The 14,926-nt window shown below is 52.6% G+C and overlaps 1 protein-coding gene across 1 annotated transcript in view; it reads right to left on the bottom strand.

The window, feature by feature from the left end:
• LOC134368956 (fibulin-1-like) overlaps window positions 1-14,649 on the bottom strand; it is a 52,020-nt gene extending 37,371 nt beyond the window's left edge. The window contains 4 exon segments of the mRNA XM_063085194.1: window positions 1,786-1,957; window positions 4,490-4,625; window positions 14,288-14,393; window positions 14,643-14,649. Coding sequence (XP_062941264.1) covers window positions 1,786-1,957; window positions 4,490-4,625; window positions 14,288-14,393; window positions 14,643-14,649 — 421 coding nt within the window.
• Between the last annotated feature and the right edge of the window lie 277 nt (window positions 14,650-14,926).

Here is a 14,926-nt window from a genome sequence, read left to right as displayed (position 1 = left end):
TTGCAGGCCAGGGCTGGTCTGCAGACCCTCTCTGTGGCCCTTCGGTAGCACACAGTAGGCCCACAACACATGTCAGTGCAAGGGAAGAAGGTGAGTCCGTGCCCGGGTGAGGAGGAAAAGACGGGAAACCCTCCCAAAGGAGGAAGCATTTGATGAAAAGTCTGAGCAGGAATTAAAGCACATCGAAGATGGGGAAAGAGAAACCATCTGGATCTGCGGAAAAGCCCGAGACTGTTAATACAGCAGACATAAATCTACAGAAATCCTCCCAAGAGACACAGGAGAAATTCTCCACCAGGATGAACAGTTTGGGTTTGTTTCATGTGAAAATATCATCTCTGATTTCAAAAGCTGGAAAGTGGTCCCAATCGCCCTTTATGACTGTGACTTCTGAAATCAAAAGTGAGAGATGGGTCCCTTTGAACCAGGACCCCAAAGCCATCGGGGTCAGGAAGCCACATGACAGATGGACTAGCTTAGAGACAAGGCGTCTGTGAGCCCTTCCCTTTCAACCCTTCTGGCATATTCTGCTGTTATAACAGAGGGGGATGAAGCTCAGAAAGAGGAGGGAACAGGCCCAAAGTCACTGAGCAAGCTCAGGCAGGGTGGACTCCTGCATTTTTCCAGGGTGATGTCCATTATGGCACAAGAAACCATCACATAAGTGAAAAAGACCATTAATCAACCAAGAAATGTCCTGAACATGTAACTGAGCCATGTCCCAAGGCTTTGGACAAAACAGAGGTCAGAAAAGCACAGCTGGGAGCTGTCTTGAAGCGGTTCTTGGGGTCACACACCCCTCTGCCGAGTGAGTGTCTGTTGTCTGAAAGAACATAGCCTGTTGTTAACAGGCAATGTCCCCAGCCTTTGCCCACACACCCTGGGCTCCAAATGGAGACGACACCAGCCACGAATCAGAAGGTCAGGGTTCACGCTCCTCTGCGTGTCGGCCATGTGACCTTGGGCATCAGGTTCTTGTTTATAAAGCAAAAGCAAGGGCAGCCACCCACGCTGCCCCTGGCTGTTGGAGGGACAGGGCAAAACCTAGAGGGTAGAGGCTTAGGGAGCCAAGTGCCACACCAGACACTTTGTACCCATTCTCCATTCAATCCTCCCTTACGCTACCTCATGAAGTAGGGCTGCAATTGTCCCCATTTCACAGATGGGGAAATGGAGGCCCAAGTTTCACATTAGGACTGGGATGTGAACAGATTACTCTGATCCCAGATCCCGAGTGCTCGGCCTCACTCCAGAACAGTGGTTCACAGATGAGGTAACAAACATTAAATGGCTCTGAGAACTAGAACGGGTCTGCGCAAGTAGGGCAGTGGTACTGCGCATGCCACACAGCCTTCGATGGCTAATGTTATGGGTCCAGTTGGCTGGGCCACGGTACCCAGACATTTGGTCAGAAGCTCGTCTGGATGTTGCTGTGAAGGTATTTTTTTAGATAACATTAATATTTAGTCAGTGGACTTTGACAAAGCAGATGGCCCTCCATAATGTGGGTGGGCCTCGTCCCATCAGTTGAAGGTCCCAAGAAAAACAAGTCTGACCTCCCCCAAGGAGAGGGAATTCTGCCGGCAGACTGCCTTTGGACTCGAGCCGCAATGTCACCTCTTCCCTGTGTCTCCAGCCCGCCAGCCCACCCTGCAGACTGTGGACTTGCAGCCTCCACAGTTGTGTGAGCCAATTCCCTAAAATACATCTCTTTCTCTCTATATACACATCCTAGAGAACCCTGACTAATACACTGCCCCAGAGGGAAGAGAGGAGAGAAATTACCCGGTTCTTGGAGGTCCCCGACGTCCCCCGGGGCAAAGTCTGTGGTCTCCTGGCCCTTGACGCAGCACGCTTGTTAGACCAGTCCACACTGATAGCCAACCATGAAGCTGTACTCACAGCTCTGGCCCTGGGCCTGGGCTGCCCTCCCCAGCAGGCAGCAATGGCAGCACTTCTGCAAACACAGGCGGAGACTACAGATAGAGAAGCTGGGCAGACCGCCAGCAGGGCCCCCTGATGTGCCTCAGGGGACACCTCCCTGATCCGCCCGTGTCCACACACCGTGGACAGCAATGACACATGTCAGACTTAGGTACCACTTCTCAATGTCGGCAATAAATAGCAAAGAAAGCTGAGCCCCCAAATCTTCTAGGTCTCGGTTTTGAAAGAAACTTTAAAGGGGCTGCAACCAGCATGAGCTCCACCTCCCCTCCCTACCCATGCCCTGCCCAGCAACCACCCGGCTCTGCCCACACACCTCCAGAAGAGGAGCCTCTTAGAGGGTCACGCAAGAGCTCCAAAGTGTCCACCCCTTTTGCGGGGTCAAAGAATTCTCTACTATGCCCAGAAGAATGGATATGCACCTTGTCTCCCCCTCTGGAGTTGGAAGGCTCAGGAAGCATTGGGCGTTTGAAAAGCATGGGCCCTTGACAAATCATCACGCAAGGCATGGGATTAGGTTGCTGCTTGGCACCTGGACCCCAAAAATCACACCTGAGTCCCTGAGTCCTCACACCTGAGCCCTGGAAACAACATCCACCCTGCCACATGATAAGCACCACTGCAGTCCTTATTAAGTGGTTACCCTAAGAAGAACACAGAACTTTCTAAAAAGTCCACAGCAGGAGCTAGGGAGGTGTGGCTTTGCTCTAGCTTCTGTGGAGGTTGATGGGTGTCTAGGGGTCAAATGTGCCCCCCAGAAGTTCATGTATTGGAAGCTTGATCTCCACGGTGTTAAGAGGGTGAGAAAGCCAATTACGGTAACTGAAAGGTGGGCCTCTGAGAGGTGATTAGATGGTGAGGACTGTGCCCTTGTGAAAGGACTGATCCATTCATGGCATAATCGGTTATCACGGGCGTGGTTCTGATGGCTGTATAAGGAGGGCAAATGAGCAGGTCAGCTCTCTTGCTCAGCCCACTCTCACCATGTGACGACCTAGTCACTGTGGGATTCTATAGAGAGTTCCCACCTAGAAGAAGACCCTCACCAAATGTGTTCCCTGAACCTTGCTTGGACTTCCCAGACTCTAAAATTGTAGAAATGAATTTCATTTCTTTATAAACTACCCAGTTGCAGGTATTTTGTTATAAGCAACAGAAATGAACTAACACACAGGTCTTCCATGCGACCAGAAAGAGCAGGGGGCATCTGCTACCTCATCCACCTTTGGACTGTGAGTAACCTTTCCCAGAAACACAAATCACTCATCTGCCAAAGCAATCTGGACCCACTCCTGTTAGGGTGCTTTGTGCTTTTCTGCACCTCCCTTTCTCTCAAGTCTGAGGACATGGGAATAGCTGTCTGACAGGCATCCGCAGAGCCCCAGCCCTGCCCAGCGAGGCAGTCACTGGATGCCCAATGTCCTGGCTGCAGATATCCCTAGACTAGGCCGCTCCACCCTCACCCCACCCAGCTCCCTCACACCAGAGCCTCCTCCTGTGAAAGCCCACACAGGCCAAGGCGGGTGGGGGCTCTGGACCCCCAAGTCCTCCACACGGAGTCTCCCTCCATGGCCCAATCTATGAGGAGAGAGAATCCCCAAAAAGGAACCCCCACACCCCCTCCTAGAATCCAGACTTCACTCAGATTCTTGCTCCACGAAATAACTACATCTCCTTCCTAACCGGGAACAAGAAAGCTTCTTCCAGGGAATTCACTTTCGTCATCTGGCACCTCCAACAGAGGCCCAGCCGACCAGGTTAATGTTTCCAAACCAAAGTTCCTCCTGGCCAGGCTTGTTTCCTCCCTTGGGAGGTGGTGAGGGAGGGACAGCCTGGACATCTGTAGTGTATTTGTGGTGTTCAAACCTGAGAACACTGTCAGGCCCTTCTCCACATCATGCAAAGCAGCAGACCTTCCACAGCAATGGCAGGCCTGGATGACCTGGCCTGGACTTGGGGTCCCAGGATGCTCAGTGAAGGAGATTACATCATTTACTCACAGCTTTCCTTCAGTGCAGGACCCTCCCCCAATAGTTGCTGTGAGACCCTAACAGGGCTGCCGAGAAACCACTTCAGAGTGCAGGCCTCTCTGAATCTCAGTTTCATCCTCTACAGTAGTTATAGAAGTCATGTGATATAAAAGGCCTTGGTGGGGGCCCATTCTGAGCTCTGGCCCCAACTAGCCTGGGGACAGAGAAGCTTAAAGACCTCCTTCAAGGGGTGGAGGTACCTACCCTGATGAGAAGATTCTGAAGGCCCCAGATGACCCCTGCTCTGGCCTCTGCGTTCTGCCTGAAGCCTGGGGATGGGTGGTCCTCAGGACAGACCAGCTCACTTCATCCCTGTTTCCCCAGCATGGGACTGGGCCCTGGGTGTCCTCTAGGGTTTACTGACTAGACTGGAGGAGGAGGGAACACTTGAATAGGAGGGGGCCTGGGCTGGCTGAGCTGAGAAGAGGCCCAGAGTCTGCTGAGCTGGGAGGGGACCTGGGCCTGCTGGCTAGCAGGGGGATGGACAGAGGCCCCACACGGTCCTGGGTCCTTACCTTCACAACAATGGCCTCTAGGCTGGCGCTGTCACTGTGGGATGTGGCACAGCTGTCCTGCTCATTGGCCAGGTTGATGCCTGTGGCACAGTGCAGCTCCTCCAGCTGGTTGTGGCAGCACTGCTCCTGGACCATCCTGTGGGTGGAGGGGCAGCCTGAGCCAGGGCTCTGCAGGTGGGGGATCCTCTGGGCAGTACACAGGGCCCAGGAGCAGAGGCACCTCAGGGAAAGGGCTCTGTCACTTTTGGGCCTCCTGTCCCCTGCCCCCACAGACACACAGAGACACACACACAATGCCTGGCATACAGAAGGCACTCAGTAAGTGTTTAGCTAGAAATACTGAATGCAGAGTGGTGCCTGGGGTCAGAGTCAGGAGACCTAATTGGGCTGCGAGAGAGGGGATTCATCTCTCTGAGCTCTGAGCCTCACCCACAGAATGTCAAGAAAAGCAAAACCCAGCCAGCTGCTAGGTTTTTTTTCTGGGCCGAACCCTCACATCCTTCCTAAAGTTGAATTCTTCTCAATGCGCCCCATCTTCTAGGCTCAGAGGAAACAGCTTCAGAGGGTTTGGGGCCGAAGCCTGCCCAAATCCCCAAAGTCAGGGACAGTGGCAGCTACGGGAGCAGTGCCCACATCTCCCAGCCCTGCCAGGGCTCTGGGAAAAAGTCCCTGGAAAACGGGGACCTGTGTAACTGGAGGACCACGACCTAACAGAATTGGTTCCTAAGACACAGCCACAGGGCCGTGACAGCTGAGGGAGCTGCGCTGGCTGGCCCTGCAGGCGTTGGAAGGGAGGTGTGCGTGTCGCAAGTGGCTCCCAACCACACCCAAAATAACCCCAGCCTTGGCCAAAGCCAGCAAGGGCAGGAAGAGCTGCCCGACCTGCACTGTCCAGGGCGGAGGGCAGGGCCCAGCCAGGCCACTCCCCGGCCACAGCCAGCAGCCCCCAGCCCACCCTTTGTCCCACACTACCCTGTGGCAGGTCTGCACCTGGCTTTCCCTGTGTGGATCTGTCTACGCTGTGCTATTGCATGTTTCACTCACGCTTCCAGTGGATTTGCAAATAACGGGCATTTCACTAAACTGTTAGACAGAGCAACCAGATATGTGCATCCATCATTCATTCAAAAAACATGGGCTGGGGCTGGCCGGTCAGCTCACTTGGTTGAAGTGTGGTGCTGATAACACCAAGGTCAAGGGTTTGGATCCCCTTACCAGCCAGCAGCTAGAAAAAAAAAAAAAGGATGAACAGAAACCAACAAGACTGGGCTGGCCCATGGCTCACTCGGGAGAGTGTGGTGCTGACACCACCAAGGCCACGGGTTCGGATCCTATATAGGGATGGCCCGTGGCTCACTCGGGAGAACGTATTGCTGACAACACCAAGTCAAGGGTTAAGATCCCCTTACCAGTCATCTTCAAAAAAAAAAAAAAAGAAAGAAAGAAAGAGACCAATAAAACTAACAAGTGTCAGTGAGGATGCAGGGAAGTGGGAGCCCTTGTGCTCTGCCGGTGGGATGTAAAATGGAGCGGCTGCTGTGGACATAGTGTGGCAGCTCTTCAGAAAATTAAAACAGAATTACTATATGATCCAGCAAGTCCACGTCTGCGTCTATGCCCAAAAGAACTGAAAGTGGGATCTCAACGAGATATTTGTACAGCCACGTTCGTGGCTGGATTATTTACAACAGCCCAAGTGCCCACAAGGAGATGAATGGATAAACAAAATGTGGTGCGTTCATGCCAGGGAATATTATCCAGCCTTCTAAGGGAAGGAAATTCTGACGGATGGTACAACACGAATGAACCTTCAGGACATTATGCTGAGTGCAAGAGGACAAAAGGACAGATACTGTATGATCCCACTCACCTGAGGTCCCTGGAGTGGCCAAAGTCATTGAGACAGAAAGTGGAGTGGTGGGCGCCGGGGTGTGGGGGTGGAATGGGGGGTTATGGACGTGGTTTCAGTTTGGGAAAACGAAAAAGATCTAGAGGTGCACAGTGGTGATGGCTGCATGACAATGTGAACGTACTTACTGCCACTGAACTGTATGCTCAAAAATGGTTGAGATGGTGAATTTTATGTTATATATGTTTTACCACAATTTAAAAAAATTGGCAGTGGCCCTACTGTGTGCCAAGCTGGTGCGGAGGCTCCAGGAATGGCCTGGTGGGGAGAGCAACCCTCACGCCACGGGGACTTCTGGGCAGCAGGGATTCGACTCTGCTCTGGTGGGGGAAGGAGCCTGGCGCTGAGCGTCTGGAGCGCTGGGTCCAGATCTCTGCTCTCCTCTTGCTGCCTGGTCAACCTGGATAAGCGCCCTCACCTTTGGGAGCCCCTTTTTCCTCACCTGTGGGGTCAGGCACCACCACCAGTGCACTTCAGAGGTGTTAGGATGGTCCAGGGAGGCACCGGCACAGCAGAGCCTTGGAGGTTATGAAGTTCCACCCACCGTTACGGCTGTGACCCCTCCTGGGGCTGAGTCCCCCGCAGGCAGCTGATCCCACAGTACCAAATGCCTCAGGACTGTGAGTAGCTTTGCAAAGGACATGTCACAAGTAAGGCCAGTGTGTTGTGTGTGATGAGGGCCAAGAGGAAGCTGACTGGGAACTGGCTGCCTGGCCCAGCTCTGCCTTCACTCCCTGGATGGGTGACCTTGGGCAATGTACTTCCACTGTCCGGGCACAGGGAGGAAACTGGACCACTGGTGGCTCTCACAGGAGTTTAAGGTCATGGACCTTGGTTCCAATGGCATGGGGAGAAAAGAGATAAAAGCAGAGCTGTGGGGACACACCAGGGCCTACCCAGCTGCAGCCTCCTCTCCCACGGGCAGCCAAGGTTTCCCAGGAACTGCTAAATCTTCAGGGAACCCAGTTTGAAAATCAAAGGCTCTAGGAGCTATTTTGGGGGAAGATTCACGAAGCTGGTCACTCTACCCCTTGACCTGGCAGAGCCCAACATTGCCCCTATCCCAAACACTCCCTCCCGGGTTAGAACCCCCAAGCACTTCTGCACCTGGTGGGTTTTGCGAGGGGCCTGTTTGCCCTAATAAGGCTTGAGGGTGAAGACTCACTGCCAGGAAGGCTGGCACAGAGCCAACCCCAGGTGCCCCCGACACCGCCATGGTGCAGAGATCCATGGTTTCATTCTCCCGTCCCCTCAGCCTATGACTTTTTTTTTCCTTGTCAAATGCATCATGATTGCAATAAACTTTCATCATATCTTTTTACCCATGGCCATCTTAAGTCTTGTCATTCACAGACAGTTAATTCTTTACTCTGGCACTTTTCATAAGCCTAAAGTGTGTTTTGTCTTCAAAGAGATTCATGGAAAGGACTCTGATAAGGGCAGGTTTCTGATAACTTTAAAATTACACCATTTGGACTGGGCAAGAATTCCCAGTACGCTAATGAAGAAAGTGACTGGTTCATAAAACTGCTAACCCAATATCAAGCAGAACAAGGATCAATTAAATACCAAGGAAATGAGCTGGCAGATTTTTATGCTAAGCCTGCCAGTACTGAAAACTTTAAGATATGCAATTTGTTTGGGGTTTGGTGTTTTGTTTGTATTTTTTAAAGTTTATTTATTTATTAATATTATTTTTTTACATTCTATGATGCTGCAGAGCAGTTGGGGAGGAGAAGGGAGGAGAAGGGGCAAGGAAATAGGGTGGGAGAAGGAGGAAGGAGGAGGGGTGGGGTTGAGGCCTGTGGTACCCCCCTCATTCCTTCAGGGGAGACCAAAGGGCTTCCAGCAGTGCCTTGGTCATTGTCGAGCTGGGTGCAGATGTCAGGGGGGTGTGGCTGAAGCCCTCGCCCCCAGTGCCCTAACTACAGAGCCCAGAGTGCTTCTTGCTACTGCTTGGTGGTTGTTGCTGAGCTGGTTGTGGGTGCCAGCAGGGCATGACCAAGGCCCTTGGCCCCCCACCATCCCGGCTCAGGAGAGCCTGGGGTGCTTTCTGAAGAGTCTTGGTGGTCATCACTGGGCTGGCTGTGGGTGTTGGGGGGTATGGCTGAGGCCCCCAGCCCTTCCTCCTCCCTGGCTTGGTAGCCCAGGGGACTTCCAATCATCTAGGCTTTATAGGTATTCTTTGGTGATGTAAGACCTTTACTAGTTAATATTAAACTTTGTCTCTGGTCTGTGGGTATTTTGTTTTTTCTTCCAGTTCTGTGTTGGATTATTTGCTGTTCCTACCACTTGAACTTGTCACTTGAACTAATTTGTTGTCCTTTGCTGACTTCTAAAATGGGGGAACTTCCTGTGGGGACCAGTACTTGAGCTCTGTGGTTGAGCTAAATTGCTGCTTTGCTGCTGATTCTCTGGGGAAGTCTTTTTGAGTGGCTCAGGGTTTAATGGTTGACTTTATAGTTACTTCCGGGTCTGATGAGATCTGGTGCACCCAGGTTGTGTGGAAACTCTGGTCTGGGCCTGAGTCTTTTTAGCAACTGCACCCCCTGCAGTTCTGTATTCTTGACCCGTCTCTGCTGAGTGGTCCTGCGCTGATGGGTGGCAGATCAGCTGTCCATGCTGTGTCCTGGTGTTCTCCCGGTGGGCCCATCTCCCCCAACACCTGCACTCCAAACATTTCCCATGGGACAGGCCATGTGCCGGTCCCTTGCAATGACTCACCAGCCTCTGATTGGCTCCTTTTTTCAGTTGTTGTGGCTCCTCATTCCTATGTGGATCCATGGGAACCCTGTTAGTGGTCCTGCTGGCCTGGGGGCCACGAAGGCCCTCTTCTCCCCTGCCACCTCCAAGCAACCTCATATGAAGGGCACAGCTGCAGCTTTTGCCAGCTCCTGCTCCGTGCACTCACCAGGGCCAGCCTGCAAGTGGCCAGGGCTTGAAATGGTGGGAGCGACCCTTTCTTTGTCTCATCGCAGCTTCTCCTGCCTTCATGCACTCTGTAGGTCTCTCCTCCTCTTCCCCTGAGCTCTAGCAGCTTCCGCTTGGCAGTCATTGCTTTTTAATAGTTGTAAATTGGTTGATTTGTGGGAGAGGGTGACACTGGGGACAGTCTATTCTGCCATCTTGACCGGAAGCCAGCCTTTGGCTTAAATGCCATCTCCACACAGATGGCTTTCAGTTCTCTCTCTGGCCAGTCCTCTTCCTTGCACTCCTGCCTGGCCCCCAACCGCCCACTCAGGTCTCCACTTAGATATCCAAGGCGGACTCCACTCCTCCCCAGGAGCTCCACCTTCTCTCCCATGGTCGTCCCTGCTCCTCCAGGCAAACTCCATCTGTCCAGGTGCCCAGAGCAAGACCCTGGAGCCATCCCTGACTTCTCTGAATCCCACTCCCCTCCAAACACTAACAAACCCTGGTGCTTTGCCTTCAAGTCACGTCCACCATCAGTCCCCTTTCCACCACCTCCCCTGCCTCCACCCAGCTCCAAACCACAGGCATCCCCCCAATTGTCAAAACAGCCAATTAGTATCTCTGCGGCTTCCACCTCCCTCCCTCAATCTCTTCCTCACACAGGGTCTGTTTTAAAGGGCACATTCAGACAGATATGCATCCACCCATCTCTGCTCAAATCCTCCAGCAACCTCTCATCTCACTCAGTCTCTAAATCACCTAGACAGCCCAGGACGATCAGCCCCCCACAGCGCCCCAAGGCACCATGGTTACCATCTGACCCTGTGGCTTCCTGCCTGGCCAGGCCTACAGCCACCCTGGCCCCTTGCCGTTGCTCCATGACACCTGCACAGCCTCTCCTCTGGGCCTCTGTGCTGGCTGTTCCCTCTGCCTGGAAAGCTCCTCCCTGCATCCCATACACCTCTCTCTTGCCTCCTTCATGTGCTAGCTCAGAGGCCCCTTCCCAGTGAGCTGTCCCCTACAGCTCTGCTTGAAATTGTAGACCAGCCCCGCCCAGAAGACTCTACTCCTTCCCTGTTTGTTTTTTCCCTCTCATGGTGCATACGGCCTTCTTATAAAACAGAAAATTTACTTACTATTTGGTTTATTGTCTGCTTCCCCTGTAGAATGTAACCTCTACAAGGCCAGGGGATTTTGCCTATTTTGTTCACTGATTTACCCCCTGTTCACCCAGAACAGTACCTGGCACCCAGCAGGCCCTCAATGATATTTGTGAAATAAATAAATGAAGGGGTCCAGACAGATGCTGGATTTGTTGAATTGAAAAACATCAGCTCGGGACCTGCTTTAGGTTTTGGCTCGGTGTGTATCCAAATTCCTCCAAAAAAAGATGAAGGACTTGTGGGTTTAATCTAATCCAAGGTTTTGGGGAAATTTGGATTTGGATACTAAGGGATGTTGGGCCTCGGCCAAGGCCTAGAGTGCAGAGTGACACATGAATCGGGGCAGCAGCAGAGCTGCCATCTCTGGGCCACCCTCAAGTGTGCTGCCATTAAAGCTTCAGACAGCCCATCCCTGTTCAGCTACAGCCCAGGTTTGCAGAGGGGTAGGCTCCTCCCTGCAGTCCTGTCTGAGCCCCTCACCCACCCAAGGGAGCAAATCCCATCTCCTTTGGGCCCCCAGAAACGCTCAGAGTCTCCCATTCTCAACTCCTGCCTAGGCGGTTTGGCCTGGCGCTGGCTCACCTGTGTCACTTCATCCCGCCTCTTTCTGAGCTTAGAAATGGCATCAAGCAACAATAAAGATTTGCTGAATGAATGAAAATTGAGACGTTTACAGGTGAGCCTCACAGAATGCCACTTCAAAAGAAGAAACATCCGCTAGAATGATGGACCAACCAAAAGGTTAGTGATCCTTGTTTCCTGCATCTTTCAAATATTACCAGTAAGAGGGTTCCCGTAATTCAGATTTGATTTCTGATCTGCTCTCTCCCTTCCCCACCTTCATTAAAGATGATAATAGTGAATTCATAGAAAATCCCTCCTACCAGGCATCACTGTGCTGGCCACACCCCAGACACACACGGCCCTTCCTCACCCTAGTACTGTGGGGCTCGGCATTGTGGAGGGCTGGGGAGGGGGCTTGCTCACCCAAGGACCCCCGCAGCAGCACTCACTGCCTGCGAGTGGAATTCTTAGACGGACTCTGTCTTACCCAGAGCCCAGGAGCCCAGGCTCAGCCTCTGATCTCCATAGACTGTATGGGCTTTGAACCCCGAAACAAACGCAGAGAAGGGGACATGAGTGAGGGAGGGTTGGAGGGCAGCAGCCAGCACCTGGGACAGCAGGACAGTGTCACTGTGGAGCCAGCTGTTAGTGGTTAACTCACTAAGAGGCCTCGGACATGCACGTGGCTCCTGCTCGTGAGTCCACTGGGACAAGTCAACTGGCCTCCTGGGGCCTCAGTGAAACAAAGGCCAGTCACTCCAACTTGGTGACCCTTGAGTGGTGTCCTGGGCGTTCAGTAACATGTTCTGGGGACACCGTGACATGGAAACTCACAACATCCAGCCAGAATTTCCTGAGGCTCCACGTGACCAAGTGAGCATCACCAAAAACAAGTCAAGGGTCAGCGGGAGCCTAGACATGCACCCACACTTCCCAAAAAGAAGAAATTCTGTCTCGGTCATTCAAATGATATTTCTTACATCTCAGGAAATGTCTTCATGCGTGTTTGAAATTTATCCCGGGTCAAAATGTAGATCATAAAACAAACACCCACTGCATAGATAAGAAGGTATTTTCTATGTACTCTGGGACCCACTGTGGATTAAAGATAACTCCAAAATTTATCAAAGACACTGGTGAGTAGAAATCAGTATAAATTTAGTACTGACCAGAATCTAAATTCACAAGCAGGGCCCAGAGAACTGCTAAAACTGTGGCCTCAGTTTCTCTGTCTGCACACTGAAGGGTTCACCTATCTGATGCTTCACTTTATAAGTCTTTGATCTCAATTAATAATAGCGCTCCCTGTCAGGGGCAGAATTGTGTTCCCCACAACTCATCTGTTGAAGTCCTAGCCCCTAGTAACTCAGAATGTGACTGCCTTTCGAGACAGGGCCTTTAAAGAAGTAATTAAGCTAAAATGAGGTCATCTGGATAGGACCTAATCCAATCACACTGGGGTCCTTACAAGCAGAGGCAATCAGGACACAGACACAGAGGGAAGACCACGTGAGGATACAGGGAGAAGATGCCAACTTCAAGCCACAAGGACAGGCCTCGGAAGAAACGAACCCTGCCAACACCTTGATCTTGGACTTCCAGTCTCCGGCACTGTGATAATTTCTGTGTTTAAGCAGCCCAGTCTGTGGTACTTTGTTATGGAAGCTCTGATAGATTAATACACTCCCACCCTTTGGCTTCGTGGTGCTGGTTTCATACGTCGTCTCTGTTCATTATAACAACCCTGAAGGCAGGTGTGATGGTTCCTGCTTTACTGTGGGAAACTGAGGCTCTGAGCTGGCTCAGGGCACACAGCAGGAAATCTAACCCAGGCCGGCCCGCCTCCCAGGCCCTCGTCTTTCCTGGGGCCAGGCTGCTTCTCATCAGCACAGTCTGTAAACAACGCTCAGCTTGGCGCTGAACGTCCAGCTTTGCTAGGGACTTGCCAGAGGCCTCTCTGACATTTCCAGTGCTCAGCCACACCGGGAGCCAAAATCACATCTCACATTCATCTGCTGCTCCGTGAAGCCTGACCGTGTGCTCTTGCAGTCAGTTCCAGCATCTGAGCTGCCTGTCTTCTCTTCCTTTGTTTGGTCTATAGTGCTTTTGACTTTTCAAGAATTTCTTCAATCAGGATTTACGTTCTCCCTCCCTGCTGGCTGGGGCAGCCTCTGCTCAGCGTCAACAGAAATGCAAACCATTGTGACAGCCCCCACCCCGTGCCCCACAGCTCCCAGTACCCAAGCTGCTTAGACTCGGGTTAGAGGCAGAGAACACAAATGGAAATCAAACGCTGGGATACTCTCATACCCCTGCCTCCTGACAGCGCTTGCTCCCCAGGCCAGCAGGTCTGGGTTCAGATACTAACGTCATCTCTGATGAGCTGTACATGGGGGTGAGCCCAGCTTCCTCCATCAAACGGGATGAGTGACGCAGTTAAATGAGAAAATGCTCATCAGATGCTCAGCACAAAGTAGGTGCCTCAGAATGGTTTGCTATTACTTTTATACCATTATTTTTATGATGATGATCAACATTACTTGTTTCCATCATTTATGCGAAGCTTATATTGTCCCCAAATTTTGGGGGAGCTTGAGTCAATTTCAGGAGAGAAGAATAAAAACGGTCAGTCCAGATGCCAGCTCCTGCACAAGGTGAACAAGGGTCTGGCAGAACTCTTCACCCTGGGCCCGGCTCATCCACATTTTGGGGGTCTGCAGGTGGTCCACGTTCCTCTCTGCGAAGCACTGCTGATCACAGGATCTCATCTGCACCCCACAACAGTCCCGCTTTTCTTAGGAGGAAACCGACTTGCCCACAGCTGCCCAGCTATGACAGAGAAGCCTACGAACCCAGATCTTCTTGTTTCCAGCCCAGTGAAGGGGACAGATGCCCCAACTGTCACAGGGTGGCACGGGAAGGGTCAGTGAGTCCTGTGCTGGGACCGTGGGAGCACAGGGGAGAGCCCAGCTATGGAGGGACAGGGGTCACCCGCTGCACCTCCCCCAGCCTGGGTGGATCTGGCCCTGGTGCCCTGGCCTGACTCTCCAGAGGAGAAACTGGAAACAGGGGTCCTCAAAATGCACCCAGCTGAGGCGGGTGAGAAGGAGAGAACCAACATTTCTAGAGCAGCTTCTGCGCCCACAGCCGTGCTTGCTCCTTCAATCTTTGGAGCAACTCGTCCTTTCCTCCCCACCTTCCTCTAAAAGAACATTGTCCTGGTAAAACAGTGGCCACCACCAAGCGTACCTGCATTCTTTGGATTCCGAGGTGTACGGCAGCGAGCAGTCCCTCTCCTGGGTGGCCGTTCGATGTCCGTCTGCACAGCAAGCCTCCATGGAGACGTCTGCACCCACTGTGCAGAGAAGAGAACAGGCTGATGGTGACCCGCCACTCACCCCACTGGTGCCCGCTCCCAGCTGCCCCTGCAGAAAATCCGCTTGCTTAGGTCTGCACTGCAGCATGAGGCTGGGTCTGAAAGGGCAGCTGGACGAACAGCACATACTTCGGTCACTCTGCAAACGAGTACTGAGAATGCCACCGGGTCCTGCCTGGGAGCGCACGCCCCGCTCCTTCCCTGAAAGGCCGACTCCTCAACTGGTACCTGCCATATCCAGCTCTGACAGGGCTGTGGCTCAGCACTGGGACCCAAGCACAGCTGGGCAGGATCCCTGCTCTGGCCACACGCCAGAGACGTGGACAGGGTCCCTTCCTTCACAGTCCAGTGGGCAAGAAAGGCACGTGCTACTGACAGAGGTGTGGTCACGCTGCCGTCCAGCCCAGTGGGCATGACAGGCCTGACTCTCTCCAGAGGAGAGACCAGCATTTCTAGAGCAGCTTCTGCCGTGCTCTCTCCTTTAATCTTTGGAGCAACTTGTAAGGCGGGGG

This window comes from Cynocephalus volans, chromosome Y (genome assembly GCF_027409185.1).
Source record: "Cynocephalus volans isolate mCynVol1 chromosome Y, mCynVol1.pri, whole genome shotgun sequence".
In the NCBI taxonomy this organism is placed as follows: domain Eukaryota; kingdom Metazoa; phylum Chordata; class Mammalia; order Dermoptera; family Cynocephalidae; genus Cynocephalus; species Cynocephalus volans.
The sequence above is the reverse complement of the archived record's forward strand: the minus strand, read 5'-3'. Positions and strand labels throughout refer to the sequence as shown.